Genomic DNA, 18135 nt, shown 5'->3' on the forward strand with positions numbered 1-18135 from the left:
CTAGAAACGAAGGGCAGGGATAGAAGAGGGCCGAAGTTCCCACTTTGTGTTACTGTTGGGTTATCTGTGAAACTGACGCTTTGTCGCGAAAAACATACAAAATAATACATTTTCAGTTGCTCATGTTATCACCGAATAGTATTCAAAATGTAACAGACGTGGCAACAGTCATCAGTACGTGTGTGTTTTTGTTGCAGCCCGGAGTGGTTTCGTAAGCACGTCCACATGGCTGCACAAACGTAGCGCGCCTAGGCAGAGCTAGACATGTGGGGAACATACTAAAAACAGCCTCTTTGTTGTTTATGTTGTGTACATGCTCAGATACGAACAAAACATATTTAGCAACGTATGCTGCTTTGTTCTGCCTGTGGTTGTTGCTTGCTGTGTTCCGCGAAGTGTCTTTTCTCAATTGAACTAGTGGGGCAACACGATTGATATACAGGTATTGAATTACATGTTCAGTGTTACTGTCTTTAATGTTATTTGAAACACATATGTGTTTAGATGATTCATAAACACACAGACAGTATTTTAGTTAACAAAGCAGGTCTGAAGTATGGTACGAAGTCATTAGGTTACCGTTATTTTTTGTTTTATGTGTAATTATGTGGGCGAGATGTAACAGACAGAACTGACTTCAAGTCTCATTGCCCGTGGTTTTTTATTTTTTATAATACACAATTATTTCTTGTGCTTGTCCTAGATTTGCAAAGCTGTCATAGGTATTTCCACACTGTGCTGCGGGGTCATTGAATCACGCACTGTGTGATCCTCGGTTATTTTAAATTCCACTTTTTGTACCTTGAGCAACCAACTGTTGTTCATGTCTTTGTTTAATTTCTTCCAGGCTTTTTAAAGCGATGTCTGTTCATTGCTAACTGAAGAGAATGCAGCAGACCCTCGTCTTCTTGCGAAGGCCAGTCATGTTTCTCCAGGAGGCTTGTTGCAGTGCCAGGAGGCTGCACCACTTGAGCCACTACTCCACCTTCCTGTGGACTCGGTGCCAGCGCAGCCCTGTGTGTGTGCCCACTCTAGCTCCATTGCACTACTCCACCATCCTGTGGACTCGGTGCCAGCACAGCCCTGTGTGTGTGCTGACTCCGGCTCCATTGCACTCCCTCCCATGCAGTGCCTGGCTCTACAGCACCCGGAGGAGCTTTAAAAAGGGCCTCAAGTCATCCCTGGACTGCTCTGTCCCTCCAGTGAGTGTGACTGAAATCAGGCAGTACCTGCGCTCGAAGGACATCCCATTTCATGATGGTTACAGCTGCCTGCACACCCCTAGCCTCTTCAAGGAGCGAGCGAGTGACTCCGCTGTCACAGAGAAGGAAAGCTTCTCCCTTTTTGTTGACAAAACCACGGGCCGTTTCCTGTGCAAGGAGACCCTTGTGGAAGGGAGCTGGGAGGACTTTCAGGACTGTGTGGAGGTGATGCAGAAGGAGAGGCAAGGATCCCTCAGTCCGGAAGTCCTGTTGGGCTATCCTGACAGTGACACGGAGCTGGATGAGAAGGAGATGGACCGCCGGGAGATCCAGAGGATCTGGTCCAGCTCAGTCCCCTTCTCAGACCTTCTTGAAGATGATGCCCAGCTGGTGAAAGTCATGTTTGGCATGGGGAAGATCTCCAGCACCACCCTGAAGAAGTTTGGTGTGAGGTTCTTCAAGCCCACCAAAAGCCTGGTTTTGCCCTGGTTCAGCGGCCGGGATTCCAGCCTAAGGGGGTTGAAGCTGCTGTCTGCTGAGTGCAAGGGTGAAGACCAGGTCATCTACAAGGATGTCACTTTTCCCAAGCCTGGTCTCTACCATAATCTCTTCGGTCTTCAGTTGATTGGCCGCAAAGACACTGAGGTGGTGCTGACCGGCCGGGAGGTGGATACCTTGGCAGTCAGCCAGGCCACAGGGCTACCCAGTGTGGCCCTGCCCCGAGGGGTGAGCTGCCTCCCTCCGGTCCTCCTACCTTTCCTGGAGCAGTTCAAGAGGGTCACGCTCTGGCTGGGAGGGGACCTGCGCTCCTGGGAGGCCTCCAAGATCTTTGCCAGGAAACTGGGTTTAAAGCGCTGCTCCCTGATCCGGCCCGGGGAGACCCAACCTTGCCCCAGCGATGCCCTGGCCAAGGGGATGAACCTCAACAAGATCCTTAAGGCCTCCATCCCTGCTGCCCACAAGTCCATCATCTCCTTCCGACAGCTCAGAGAGGACGTGTTCGGAGAGCTGGCCAACAAGGAGCAGGTGGCCGGAGTGAAATGGTCAAGGTTTCCCGAACTGAACAAGATTCTCAAAGGCCATCGGAAAGGGGAGCTGACTGTACTCACAGGTAACTGGACGCACTGTTCTCCTGTCTTGTTGGCTTGATGTCTATTAAAAATCTGATATGTGTAAAGTGGAAATGTAGTTGAATACATACATTATACAGACTTAAATGCAATAAGTAGCTGCTTCTCACACTTGTATTCAAAACGCATATTCCATAAAAAATGTTCAAAGATTTTTATTAGATATTTGCAGGCTTCATTTTCCAGGTTATTCCATTAAATTGTTTTGTACTTCTTTGTCAGTATTGCTTTTTTCAGTTCAAGAGTGAAAAGGCTGAAGCACACTTTTGTTCTGCTGCAGTACAGCGCAGTGTGTTCCAGTGGAAACAGCACACAAGTTACACTGCTTCTTTTGTGCTCTCCCCCAGGACCCACGGGCAGCGGGAAGACGACCTTCATCAGCGAGAGCGCTCTGGACCTGTGCATGCAGGGTGTGAACACGCTGTGGGGGAGCTTTGAGATCAACAACGTGCGGCTGGCCAAGATCATGCTGACGCAGTTCAGCCAGCAGAGGCTGGAGGAGAGCCTGGACCAGTACGAGGAGTGGGCAGACCAGTTTGAGGAACTGCCCCTCTACTTCATGACCTTCCATGGGCAGCAAAACATCAAGTAAATCACCCCTCATACACTTCCTTACAACAGCTGTGGACACAAGGTGCATCACCTACAATTATAGGATTGAGACATCATTAAAAAAAAAAAATTATATATATATAAACATAATTTAGATCTTTTATTTAACATCATGTAATCAAAGAAACTACAGCCATAATAGTAGTCTAGTATTTCATGTTAGATTCATATGGAATGCTACAAAGCGGTATGTAATTCAAAATGTTAATGTAACATTATGCAGCAGGTTTCATTCGACTTTGTGATGCAATACTTTTGGCTATAGCTGGAGGTGCTATTCAGCATTGTGCAAGACACAGTCTTTACAAAAGAATAAGCATGAAACTTTCAGTCACTCCTCTGAAGTTGCCTGCTTGCCTCTGTCTTTCTTAATAAATCAGTGAAGTTTACACAATACTAAACAGTTAAAGTTTGTAAAAGACCAACAGATCTGCACTATGAATTGTATCTATTGTAAAGACCATCAGCTCTGGCATGATGGACTGTATCTATTGTAAAGACCAGCAGCTCTGCTTGATGAACTGTATCTATTGTAAAGACCAGCAGCTCTGCATGATGAACTGTATCTATTGTAAAGACCAGCAGCTCTGCATGATGAACTGTATCTATTGTAAAGACCAGCAGCTCTGCTTGATGAACTGTATCTATTGTAAAGACCAGCAGCTCTGCATGATGAACTGTATCTATTGTAAAGACCAGCAGCTCTGCATGATGAACTGTATCTATTGTAAAGACCACAGCTCTGCATGATGAACTGTATCTATTGTAAAGACCAGCAGCTCTGCATGATGAACTGTATCTATTGTAAAGACCAGCAGCTCTGCATGATGAACTGTATCTACTGTAAAGACCACAGCTCTGCATGATGAACTGTATCTACTGTAAAGACCACAGCTCTGCATGATGAACTGTATCTATTGTAAAGACCAGCAACTCTGCACTATGAACTGTATCTGTGCTAACTGCTCATAGGTAGATGGGGTGGGAGCTGTTTTCTCCATTAGTGTTACTCTTGTCTTCATGTGTTAATGCCTCACTCTTTTTTCCCCCCTAGGACTGTGATTGACACCATGCAGCATGCTGTGTATTTGTATGACATCAGCCATGTGGTGATTGATAACCTGCAGTTCATGATGGGCCAGGAGAATCTGTCCGTGGATAAGTAAGAGAAAGCCTGCACTGCTGTACACCTCACTGCACCTCTTTAATGGCCGTGCTGGGAACTGCTCAGACACTCATGCTAAGCTTTGTTTGTGTGTGTGTTTGTGTGTTTGTGTGTGTGTGTGTGTGTGTGTGCGTGTTGTGCGTGTGCGTGTGCGTGTGTGTGTGTTCAGGTTTGCTGTGCAGGATCACATCATCAGCACCTTCAGGAAGTTTGCCACAGGCAGCAGTTGTCACGTGACCCTGATAATCCACCCCAGGAAAGAGGAAGATGACAAGGAGCTGCAGACAGCCTCCATATTCGGGACTGCCAAGGTGAGTGCAGAGCACCTCCTACTGGTGGGAGCACAAATGTACACCTTTCCAGTGCCTGTGTGTAAACCGTACCAGAGGTTTATAAAGTATTCCCTTACCAGAGTACCCCAAAGTGCTTTATTGCTGGGTGGTAATGCTTTACTGTAGGCTTCGAAACTCCCTCCCATATAACCTCCTTTAACTGCAGCGCTGCCTTATAGCTGGATAAAGCCATTCCACTGGGGCACCTAACTCCAGGACATTCTAAAAATATATGTTTCCAGCCACACCAGGAAATGCATGACCAAAATAGATAATGGTAGGAGAGCTGTTGCTTTATTGATGGAGTTTGGCTAGAAAGTTAGCCTTTCATTTTTTATTTTATTCATTCATTCTTCAAGCAGGAATAAACCCATTGAGAAAAGGCCTCATTTACAAGGGTGTCCTGGCAAGACGACCAGACACAGACAGCACTCGTTTCACATCATTGAAACAACATCAGCAAGCATACTTTAGAGCAGCCCCCACGCCTCTCCAACAGAGGAGACAAGCTCACTTCTATTCCAGTTCAGCATATTCAAGTCCTGTAGGAAAGCCTGTTCATTGAAATGTTGAAGTTGTCTCCTCTCAATTATTCTGGGCTTCAATTTAGGAACCTCTCACTTGCTGATACAGAAAATGACCTCCTGGTCACTCAGCATGACAGATACCAAGCACGCTAAGAAGACTTTTCATGGCATGTTCGTCAAAATAAATTTAATTGTAGTTTGCTCAGCGTCTTTAGAAGTGCACCTGGTAGATATGTTAATAAGCTGACTGAAATCATGTTCATCACAGAATGCTTTCACCATTTTAATGGGAATGTGTCCTACAAATAGAAATGCTAACGTTCGTATTTTTTGCAGTGAGATGTATGACACAGGGTTTAAAATGTACTGACAGGTTGGATCTGGTCAGTTTCCTCCTCGTGATACTTGAGTTGCTCTCAAATGTATTTTAATAAGAAAGCGCTTGAAGCGCTCTCTTTCTTGTGTCGCTTCAGGGGTCAAGCAGTAACGCATGCTTGCTTGCAGGCCAGCCAAGAGGCAGACAACGTGCTGATCCTGCAGGAGAAGAAGCTGGTGTCCAGCCAGGGGAGGAGGTCCCTGCAGGTGGCAAAGAACCGCTTTGATGGAGATGTGGGCATCTTCCCCTTGGAGTTCAACAAGACCTCCCTGACCTTCTCCACACCCAAGAGCAAGACCAAACTGCGCAAAGTCAAAGGGGACACAGCAGAGAAACCAGTGAAGACACTGTCCAGTGCTGGGAGAACCCCTTCAGAGGAGGGGGCCAAGAAGAAGAAGTAGGGAGTGGGCTGTTTAAAATCTCCACACAAGAGAGAGCTCTTATCATGAGGAAGTAGGGAGTGGACTGTTTAAAATCTCCACACAGGAGAGAGCTCTTATCGTGAGGAAGTAGGGAGTGGACTGTTTAAAATCTCCACACAGGAGAGAGCTCTTATCATGAAGAAGTAGGGAGTGGACTGTTTAAAATCTCCACACAGGAGAGAGCTCTTGTCATGACTGTATTCTAGCACATAGCAGCAGTCAGTAAAATAAGTCAGATGATTCTGTACTGCCTGTGAGTTGCTGTTTGTAATTGCAGGGGAAACATGAGACTGCGCCCTTGTAAGCTCCTTCTGTTTGTTTTTGATTGGATGGCATTGTAACAAAGATGCGAGTGAGTGCCCTGAATCAAGTGATTCAAGGGACAGAAGGACGTGCTCGATTAGAACCATCCCATTGGCTGCTTTCATGATTTGTACATTTCGAGATGAGTTGAAGTCACATTCTGTAGGTCTCTGTTCTGCTGTACTGGAATGCATCAAATCAGCAGCACATTAGCAGTAGGGCAATGTGTGTTTGACAGAAACAATACTGTGAAAAAAAAGTTTTACTTTATAGTCCTCATTTTTATACCACTTAACATTTATATTATCATGTTGAAGAAATTGTTACCTGAAGTATTTGTAATTTTAATAATAATAATAATAATAATAAAAATACATTCAACTGACGTTTTGCACTGGTTGCAATCTTAGAGTTCTCCACAAGGGGTCAGTAATGGAGCGTGGTTTGAATCAGATGGGTGTTCAGTGTTCCTGCACAGGACAGGTCTGGATAATGAATTGAGGAGAGGGGAGCTGGGTGGATTTTGAAAGGATGTAGAATAGATCAGAGGAGTTGATGGGGTGATAATGAGAAACACTGGTAAGTAGATTTTATGAGGATTACAATTTAATACTTATTACAATACATGTTGCTTATTTGATGATTTATGTAATCCAGAATATAAAATGATTATGTTAGGACCCCACCCTGAAATACGCCCCCATCTAGATCATGTTCTGGGTGGGGTTTCCTAGCGAATTACCCCATAATCACAATGCAGAACGTTCACTTTACCCAAACCCGATCATCTGAACACACAAGCAGCGAGCAGCAACGTCACGGTGTGCGTCGGTCTTCTAATGAAAGCTGCCGGACCTACGCCATGCACAACAGAATACAATAATACATCAAATAGCAACCCTAATATTCTACATTTAATTAACCCCAGCTGGATGGGGTGGACCAGGTCTAGATGGGGGCGTGTTTCAGTGTTGCAGCTGGATGGGGTGGACCTGATCTAGATGGGGGCATGTTTCGGTGTTGCACCTGGATGGGGTGGACCCGATCTAGATGGGGGCATGTTTCAGTGTTGCAGCTGGATGGGGTGGACCCGATCTAGATGGGGGTGTGTTTCAGTGTTGCAGCTTGATGGGGGCGTGTTTCAGTGTTGCAGCTGGATGGGGTGGACCTGATCTAGATGGGGGCGTGTTTCAGTGTTGCAGCTGGATGGGGTGGACCTGATCTAGATGGGGGTGTGTTTCAGTGTTGCAGCTGGATGGGGTGGACCCGATCTAGATGGGGGTGTGTTTCAGTGTTACAGCTGGATGGGGTGGACCTGATCTAGATGGGGGTGTGTTTCAGTGTTGCAGCTGGATGGGGTGGACCCGATCTAGATGGGGGTGTGTTTCAGTGTTGCAGCTGGATGGGGTGGACCCGATCTAGATGGGGGCGTGTTTCAGTGTTGCAGCCTGATGGGGTGGACTCGATCTAGATGGGGGCGTGTTTCAGGGTTGAGGTCCTAACGGTTACACTGGAGCACACTTTCCTGGATGTGTTTCTTGTGCAGGAGTGCTCGTGGGTGTCTCGTTCACATTGCTGTTTGTAAATTAGTTATAATCACATAAGTAAGGTCAATGGGGTGGTTGTCTAGGGACACCTTTATACTGATTGAATGCATTTACTTCAGTGAAGCAATGAGTTTCACAGCCATTTTATGAACTAGAGCAGGAGTGTTAAGCCTGGTCCTGAGAGCTGTAGGGCCTTCTGGATTTCCTTTCACCCGAGTTCTCAATAGAACCAATTATTTTCTTAGTTGCTCAACACTAACATTTTGCCAGGTCTTCAGCCATTGATGATTTTAAAGACACCCAGACAACCTGCAGGATTGTGGCTCTCCAGGACCAGCCTTGGCCACCCCTGAACTAGAGCCATTTAAAAAGGCCCAGGCAAACTTCCACAGAAAAATGGGAAGCCACTGGAGAAAGACAAGGAGTTCTCCCTCCTATCCAGGTACTGCTGCACACAAGAGCACAATGAAGCAGCATTGAAACACGTGAATACTGTCAGTCTTAAAAGTGTACGTACAGGTTAGGGATTGACCAGGGTTGGGCTTAATTCCTGTTTTTCAATGTCAATTTCCAATTCCTATTCCCTTTTAATCAATTCTAACACACCATTGCTCAAAATTGAAATTAGCAGAATGTGAATACATGAGCTTCTCAGAGTGGCAACACATTATTCAATTCCAGTCACTGTCAGTCAATGAAACTGGCTTTAAATGAAAGCAGCTGAACAATCACAACAATTATTATGGCTCTAAAATATCAATTCCAATTCCTTTGAAGAAAGTGGAATTGGGAATTGATTTTAAAAAGGTATTGCAAATGGAACTGGGATGAAAAACCAGGAATTGACCCGACCCCGGTGTTGCTGGAAACATGCAGGTAATCTCACTGCACTAAAGGAAATCTAGAAAGCCATTTACTGCAGCATGTTTCAGCAGCACCACCGATCTGCTGGCTCTGAGATCCACGCTGAACACAGGATAATGCAGAGCTGTTTCATGTGAAGAGTGAAATGCACCGAGCAAGCTGATGAAGCAGGCCTGAGATAAGAGGTGTGGAGCCGGGGGATCCCACTGAGGGACAGTCCATCTGGAATCTTTGTTAACTGCAGTAAAAAAAAAAAAAAAGGCGATTTCACACTTGACCGGAGGCTGTTTACTGCGTCAGATTCAATGTAAAATGATGGAGTGAACACGGCTAGATGCTTTTAGTTGTGAATGTGTTTGTTTCAGGTTTAGTGCATTTTGTTTCTGGTGACCTGCTGGTGTAACTCTAGAGTATTCTCTTAGAAAATAGGTTCAAAGAAATACTCAGTATAAAAGGAGCCGTGAATAGAGTGTGAAATGTTTTAAAGTTTGGAAACCATGAGAACTGGTAATTTGCACTGGTATTGACGACCTAACGCTGGTCAAGGCAGAGGATCCACAGTGTGTGATGCTGATGTAATGCAAGCAAACAAAACTTCATAAATGACAGAACCTTGCTCGTTAACGGGGGCACATGGCAGAAAACATTACCTGCACACTGCACACCTGGCTTGATTCACTACTGCACATGAAGAGATTACCTGCATACTGCACACCTGCCTTGATTCACTACTCAACATGAACAGATTACCTGTACACTGCACACCTGCCTTGATTCACTACTCCACATGAACAGATTACCTGCACACTGCACATGAACAGATTACCTGCACACTGCACACCTGCCTTGATTCACTACTGCACATGAACAGATTACCTGCACACTGCACACCTGCCTTGATTCACTACTGCACATGAACAGATTACCTGCACGCTGCACACCTGCCTTGATTCACTACTGAACATGAACAGATTACCTGCACACTGCACACCTGCCTTGATTCACTACTCAACATGAACAGATTACCTGCACACTGCACACCTGCCTTGATTCACTACTCAACATGAACAGATTACCTGCACACTGCACACCTGCCTTGATTCACTACTCAACATGAACAGATTACCTGCACACTGCACACCTGCCTTGATTCACTACTGCACATGAACAGATTACCTGCACACTGCACACCTGCCTTGATTCACTACTCAACATGAACAGATTACCTGCACACTGCACACCTGCCTTGATTCACTCAACATGAACAGATTACCTGCACACTGCACACCTGCCTTGATTCACTACTCAACATGAACAGATTACCTGCACACTGCACACCTGCCTTGATTCACTACTCAACATGAACAGATTACCTGCACACTGCACACCTGCCTTGATTCACTACTCAACATGAACAGATTACCTGCACACTGCACACCTGCCTTGATTCACTACTCAACATGAACAGATTACCTGCACACTGCACACCTGCCTTGATTCACTACTCAACATGAACAGATTACCTGCACACTGCACACCTGCCTTGATTCACTACTCAACATGAACAGATTACCTGCACACTGCACACCTGCCTTGATTCACTACTCAACATGAACAGATTACCTGCACACTGCACACCTGCCTTGATTCACTACTCAACATGAACAGATTACCTGCACACTGCACACCTGCCTTGATTCACTACTCAACATGAACAGATTACCTGCACACTGCACACCTGCCTTGATTCACTACTCAACATGAACAGATTACCTGCACACTGCACACCTGCCTTGATTCACTACTCAACATGAACAGATTACCTGCACACTGCACACCTGCCTTGATTCACTACTCAACATGAACAGATTACCTGCACACTGCACACCTGCCTTGATTCACTACTCAACATGAACAGATTACCTGCACACTGCACACCTGCCTTGATTCACTACTCAACATGAACAGATTACCTGCACACTGCACACCTGCCTTGATTCACTACTCAACATGAACAGATTACCTGCACACTGCACACCTGCCTTGATTCACTACTCAACATGAACAGATTACCTGCACACTGCACACCTGCCTTGATTCACTACTCAACATGAACAGATTACCTGCACACTGCACACCTGCCTTGATTCACTACTGCACATGAACAGATTACCTGCACGCTGCACACCTGCCTTGATTCACTACTCAACATGAACAGATTACCTGCACACTGCACACCTGCCTTGATTCACTACTCAACATGAACAGATTACCTGCACACTGCACACCTGCCTTGATTCACTACTCAACATGAACAGATTACCTGCACACTGCACACCTGCCTTGATTCACTACTCAACATGAACAGATTACCTGCACACTGCACACCTGCCTTGATTCACTACTCAACATGAACAGATTACCTGCACACTGCACACCTGCCTTGATTCACTACTGCACATGAACAGATTACCTGCACACTGCACACCTGCCTTGATTCACTACTCAACATGAACAGATTACCTGCACACTGCACACCTGCCTTGATTCACTACTCAACATGAACAGATTACCTGCACACTGCACACCTGCCTTGATTCACTACTCAACATGAACAGATTACCTGCACACTGCACACCTGCCTTGATTCACTACTGCACATGAACAGATTACCTGCACGCTGCACACCTGCCTTGATTCACTACTCAACATGAACAGATTACCTGCACACTGCACACCTGCCTTGATTCACTACTCAACATGAACAGATTACCTGCACACTGCACACCTGCCTTGATTCACTACTGCACATGAACAGATTACCTGCACACTGCACACCTGCCTTGATTCACTACTCAACATGAACAGATTACCTGCACACTGCACACCTGCCTTGATTCACTACTGCACATGAACAGATTACCTGCACACTGCACACCTGCCTTGATTCACTACTCAACATGAACAGATTACCTGCACACTGCACACCTGCCTTGATTCACTACTCAACATGAACAGATTACCTGCACACTGCACACCTGCCTTGATTCACTACTCAACATGAACAGATTACCTGCACACTGCACACCTGCCTTGATTCAATACTGCACATGAACAGATTACCTGCACGCTGCACACCTGCCTTGATTCACTCAACATGAACAGATTACCTGCACACTGCACACCTGCCTTGATTCACTACTCAACATGAACAGATTACCTGCACACTGCACACCTGCCTTGATTCACTACTCAACATGAACAGATTACCTGCACACTGCACACCTGCCTTGATTCACTACTGCACATGAACAGATTACCTGCACCCTGCACACCTGCCTTGATTCACTACTGCACATGAAGAGATTACCTGCACCCTGCACACCTGCCTTGATTCACTCAACATGAACAGATTACCTGCACACTGCACACCTGCCTTGATTCACTCAACATGAACAGATTACCTGCACACTGCACACCTGCCTTGATTCACTACTGCACATGAACAGATTACCTGCACCCTGCACATGAACAGATTACCTGCACACTGCACACCTGCCTTGATTCACTACTCAACATGAAGAGATTACCTGCACACTGCACACCTGCCTTGATTCACTACTGCACATGAAGAGATTACCTGCACGCTGCACACCTGCCTTGATTCACTACTCAACATGAACAGATTACCTGTACACTGCACACACATCATGTGCATTGTAATGGGGTGGCCTCCCTGTTGAGGGATGGTCTTGTTTTCATTCTGCTGACTAAATAAATCTGCTGCCAAGCAAGCGCTTCACTTACTTTTATGAGTTTCTAAATTGCTCAAAAACATAAAGTGGTTTTTCGTCCAGTCAAGTAATGAGATGCAGATATTACAATTGGCTGAAGCTGGAATTACTCAACATATGTAAAAAATGGGCAAAAGATAGTATGTAATTCTACTGCACTGTCTGGGTATGTAATGAATAACCCTTTGTGCTCTGAAAAGCTTGCATCACTTGTCAACATTTTGAATTTACTTTTCTCAATTGAAGCACAAGATATTTCCAGAATATAAACCAATATAAAAATATGAAGCAGCACGTTGTGCATCTAACCCATGTATATATAATTGCTCTGCCAGCTCACTGTACTCAAGTGGAAGGGCTTTCACATTATTAATGCAACATCTAAGTGTGCCAACCCAGCTTTCAAAACAGCAGGACTGCACTAACACCATAAGTGCACCATTTATCAAGCACTCTGCCTTGATGTCTTTTAATTACCATGGTTACCCAAACTGAATCTATATTCTTTGAACACTCAATTGACATTAAACCAAGTGTGAAGTCAAGGACATTCATTTCGATTGGAATTGATGCAGGCAGGCAGACACACACACATTGATGCAGACACGCACACAGTGATGCAGACACGCACACATTGATGCAGGCAGACACAGTGATGCAGACACGCACACATTGATGCAGGCAGACACAGTGACGCAGGCACACACACATTGATGCAGACACACACACATTGATGCAGACACGCACACATTGATGCAGGCAGACACAGTGACGCAGGCACACACACATTGATGCAGGCAGACACAGTGATGCAGACACACACACATTGATGCAGGCAGGCGCACACACATTGATGCAGGCAGACACACATTGATGCAGACACACACACATTGATGCAGGCAGACACAGTGATGCAGACAGACACAGTGATGCAGACACACACACATTGATGCAGGCAGACACAGTGATGCAGACACACACACATTGATGCAGACACACACACATTGATGCAGGCAGACACAGTGATGCAGACACGCACACATTGATGCAGACACACACACATTGATGCAGGCAGACACAGTGATGCAGACACACACACATTGATGCAGGCAGACACAGTGATGCAGACACGCACACATTGATGCAGGCAGACACACATTGATGCAGGCAGACGCACACACATTGATGCAGACACACACACATTGATGCAGGCAGACGCACACACATTGATGCAGACACACACACATTGATGCAGACACGCACACATTGATGCAGACACACACATTGATGCAGACACACACACACATTGATGCAGGCAGACACACATTGATGCAGACACGCACACACACACAGGTCCTCTGCAAGGGTTACCTGATTTGTTGACACATTGCTAGTGTAGTGGTCAATGCCATTGCTGAGGAGGTCAAAGTGCAACATTGCGCTAAGATTTAAAACTGCTACCTTCACGACAGGAGGCCAAATCGACATTACCTGACAGCTGAAATGTTGTCAGTACAGGCTAATAAAAACTGCCTCTACTGCCTGAATGGGGGGGTTTATGAGAGAGTTGGTAAAACTCTGGACACACAGGTCTCTATTCAATGAGTCTAAACAGTAATGCTTTTGAATACCGCCACCATCTGGGACATTAAAATAGAGCTCTTTGTGTACCAAGGTTATGAGAAAATACATATTTATAAATCAGGAGGTCTGTTTTAGCACTAGAAGAAACATTTTAAGCAGTGTTCTTTGTTTGTTTGTTTGCTTAAAGTTTCAGCCCATTTATTAAAATTGAAGAGCTCCCAATAGCTGTGCTACCTCCTGGTCCTCACAAGGACTACTCCTCAGTGATAATACTGTGTGTAATGCTCCTTGCTGGTAAGATTATTCAGCCCTGTGTTCCCAGCGGTAATCTTCATGCAACTGTAATTACTACTGTCCCTGCGTATCGACTCTCTGAGGCTGATCATTCAGCTGTACTGTCCCTGCGTATCGACTCTCTGAGGCTGATCATTCAGCTGTACTGTCCCTGCGTATCGACTCTCTGAGGCTGATCCTTCAGGCATACTGTCCATCTGTATCGACACTCTGAGGCTGATCCTTCAGCTGTACTGTCCCTGTGTATCGACTCTCTGAGGCTGATCCTTCAGCTGTACTGTCCCTGCGTATCGACTCTCTGAGGCTGATCATTCAGCTGTACTGTCCCTGCATATCGACACTCTGAGGCTGATCATTCAGCTGTACTGTCCCTGTGTATCGACTCTCTGAGGCTGATCATTCAGCTGTACTGTCCCTGCGTATCGACTCTCTGAGGCTGATCCTTCAGACATACTGTCCATCCGTATCGACACTCTGAGGCTGATCCTTCAGACATACTGTCCATCTGTATCGACACTCTGAGGCTGATCATTCAGCTGTACTGTCCCTGTGTATCGACTGTCTGAGGCTGATCCTTCAGCTGTACTGTCCCTGTGTATCGACTCTCTGAGGCTGATCCTTCAGCTGTACTGTCCCTGCGTATCGACTCTCTGAGGCTGATCCTTCAGACATACTGTCCATCCGTATCGACACTCTGAGGCTGATCCTTCAGCTGTACTGTCCCTGTGTATCGACTCTCTGAGGCTGATCCTTCAGCTGTACTGTCCCTGCGTATCGACTCTCTGAGGCTGATCCTTCAGACATACTGTCCATCCGTATCGACACTCTGAGGCTGATCCTTCAGCTGTACTGTCCCTGCGTATCGACACTCTGAGGCTGATCATTCAGCTGTACTGTCCCTGCGTATCGACTCTCTGAGGCTGATCCTTCAGCTGTACTGTCCCTGTGTATCGACTCTCTGAGGCTGATCATTCAGCTGTACTGTCCCTGCGTATCGACACTCTGAGGCTGATCCTTCAGCTGTACTGTCCCTGCGTATCAACTCTCTGAGGCTGATCCTTCAACTAGTTACTACTGTCCCTCTGTATCGACTCTGAGGCTGATCATTCAGTTTTTAAGCCCTCTCCTGTTGGAATGCTTTCCCAAGGGATATTATCTTCACAGCTGCTTTCATACAAGGTCTGCTTTGGTAATTCAGGGCAGTCCGGACTCTCTTCAATCCACTCAGAAGGAATCAGTCTCGCTTCAGAAGACAGCAGAAAGGTCTGGCTGCCGCTCATGTTGTCAATGCTAATTAGTGATATGAAGATGTCTGAAGCCAGGTCATTTCTTATTCACTGCCCTTCCTCTGAGAGCTGCTGCCACAGACATATTCAGACTGAAGAATTGAATTATGAAGCCCTGATGGAAGTCACCTAGCAGGCTGATCAAGTGTGAATACTCTGCGGCAAACAGGGATTTATCATTGTGGGGCTTTGAGAAGGTAATAGGATGTAAAGGAAGGGCTTCACTCCCATTAGGAGATAAATAAACAGGGGGGGATACCGCCCTGCTTTGTTATTAGAAAAGCTGCTATTTCTGGAACGCCAGATGAAGTTTCTGTGATGAAGTATGATCGAGATGTTTTTTGTTTTTACTGCATATATATATATATATATATATATATATATATATATATATATATATATATATATATATATATATCCAATAAGGGTTTATTTGCAGGCTATTAGAGTGATGCAATTTACAAGAAGAAAAATAGAAGATCAGTTTAAAAGATTCTGCTCATTTCAAAGCCTTGAAATAGTGTACCTTAAAAAATAATAACATGGAGCTACATCTGATATCATAGCTTTCAGTGTAACAATATTACCACACAACCATGTGGAGGGTTCAATTAGTAGCAGTAATGCCACCCTCCAACACTGTAACATTGTAATAGATACTGAAGTTCACTATAGCATTGTAATAGATACTGAAGTTCACTATAGCATTGTAATAGGTACTGAAGTTCACTATAGCATTGTAATAGATACTGAAGTTCACTATAGCATTGTAATAGATGCTGACGTTCACTGTAGCATTGTAATAGATACTGAAGTTCACTATAGCATTGTAATAGATACTGAAGTTCACTATAGCATTGTAATAGGTACTGAAGTTCACTATAGCATTGTAATAGATACTGAAGTTCACTATAGCATTGTAATAGATGCTGACGTTCACTGTAGCATTGTAATAGATACTGAAGTTCACTATAGCATTGTAATAGATACTGAAGTTCACTATAGCATTGTAATAGATACTGAAGTTCACTATAGCATTGTAATAGATGCTGAAGTTCACTATAGCATTGTAATAGATGCTGAAGTTCACTATAGCAGTGTAATAGATACTGAAGTTCACTATAGCATTGTAATAGATGCTGAAGTTCACTATATCATTGTAATAGATGTTGAAGTTCACTATAGCGTTGTAATAAATACTGAAGTTCACTATAGCATTGTAATAGATGCTGAAGTTCACTATAGCATTGTAATAGATGCCGAAGTTCACTGTAGCATTGTAATAGATGTTGAAGTTCACTATAGCATTGTAATTGATGTTGAAGTTCACTATAGCATTGTAATAGATGCCGAAGTTCACTGTAGCATTGTAATAGATGTTGAAGTTCACTATAGCATTGTAATTGATGTTGAAGTTCACTATAGCATTGTAATAGATACTGAAGTTCACTATAGCATTGTAATAGATGCTGAAGTTCACTATATCATTGTAATAGATGTTGAAGTTCACTATAGCGTTGTAATAAATACTGAAGTTCACTATAGCATTGTAATAGATGCTGAAGTTCACTATAGCATTGTAATAGGTGTTGAAGTTCACTATAGCATTGTAATAGATACTGAAGTTCACTATAGCATTGTAATAGATGCCGAAGTTCACTGTAGCATTGTAATAGATGTTGAAGTTCACTATAGCATTGTAATTGATGTTGAAGTTCACTATAGCATTGTAATAGATACTGAAGTTCACTATAGCATTGTCATAGATACTGAAGTTCACTATAGCATTGTAATAGATGTTGAAGTTCACTATAGCATTGTAATAGATACTGAAGTTCACTATAGCATACTATATGGAATACTGTTTTTACATGGGAGGTTACAAACACATGTATATTTAGATCATCAGGAGAAATCAGAAATCATTTCCATTGCTTACATTTGAATATCTCCTGTTGACATGCCCTTGTTCTGCTCTCTCATTTCATTCTGCGCACACTGTGAAGGGTTTTTACTTTCCAAGTATAAGCACTCCTGAGGCAGGGAGGACTCCTGAGCACACTCCGGTCCCAAACTCTCTCAACCACAGCAAAGAAGACATGCAGTGAGGTTTTCAGCAGGCTTGTTTACAACAGCAGAAAAGTCACAAAATGTTCCTGTTCTCTTTTTCCATTGCTGCGTGCAATAAGGTTATTAACTTATTTCATTTCTCAATTCTTCCAATTGGCATGTGCTGTTGCAATTATTGCAGGCAAAAGACCAGCAGGAACACGCACAGATCAAAACCAAACCAAAAACATGGTCCTGGTTATTATTGCGGTGAATTAATGTTGCAGGCCTGCTTTGTAGTTATTTTAAACAGCATGCAACATGAATAAGAAAATGGCCAAGTCTAAAATAAAGGTCAAAGGCTCTTTTTTGACATTTATAAGATGGAGGGTGTGTTTTGGTTTCTGGAAAGAACTGTCTTGCCTCGCTTTCACTAAAGACTCCTGCCCATCAACACCTTGTTCTGTGGCAAGTCAAAAACACTCGGGTATCGTTCTTGATACTGTCAGCAATCATAAGACTTAGTGATTACAAAACTATAGAAACACTGCATTGAATACAACAAATGCCTGTTCTACTAATTTATTAAACAAAGTCAAACAAAATCTGCTATGGGGTATATATGTTTTAAACATTTGTATGTTAATC

General features: G+C 44.3%; 1 protein-coding gene across 1 annotated transcript; it reads left to right on the forward strand.

Moving 5' to 3' along the window:
- Positions 1-87: 87 nt before the first annotated feature.
- On the forward strand, positions 88-8500 carry LOC121325695 (twinkle protein, mitochondrial-like). Its single transcript, XM_041268553.1, has 6 exons — positions 88-442; positions 848-2313; positions 2680-2920; positions 3999-4106; positions 4279-4420; positions 5473-8500. Exons 2-6 carry the CDS (start codon positions 888-890, stop codon positions 5743-5745), a joined length of 2190 nt encoding a protein of 729 aa, XP_041124487.1. The 5' UTR covers positions 88-442; positions 848-887; the 3' UTR covers positions 5746-8500.
- The last annotated feature ends 9635 nt before the right edge of the window (positions 8501-18135 follow it).

The sequence above is a fragment of the Polyodon spathula genome, chromosome 13 (genome assembly GCF_017654505.1).
Source record: "Polyodon spathula isolate WHYD16114869_AA chromosome 13, ASM1765450v1, whole genome shotgun sequence".
Taxonomy (NCBI): Eukaryota; Metazoa; Chordata; class Actinopteri; order Acipenseriformes; family Polyodontidae; genus Polyodon; species Polyodon spathula.

What these genes read in the sequence shown, in the direction of transcription:
- LOC121325695 (XM_041268553.1), top strand. Translation starts at nt 888, where the DNA reads ATGCAGCAGACCCTCGTCTTCTTGCGAAGGCCAGTCATGTTTCTCCAG. An exon ending in GAGAATCTGTCCGTGGATAA is followed by an intron (nt 4,107 to 4,278) that starts GTAAGAGAAAGC and finishes GTGTGTGTTCAG; the next exon opens with GTTTGCTGTGCAGGATCACA. An exon ending in CCATATTCGGGACTGCCAAG is followed by an intron (nt 4,421 to 5,472) that starts GTGAGTGCAGAG and finishes GCTTGCTTGCAG; the next exon opens with GCCAGCCAAGAGGCAGACAA.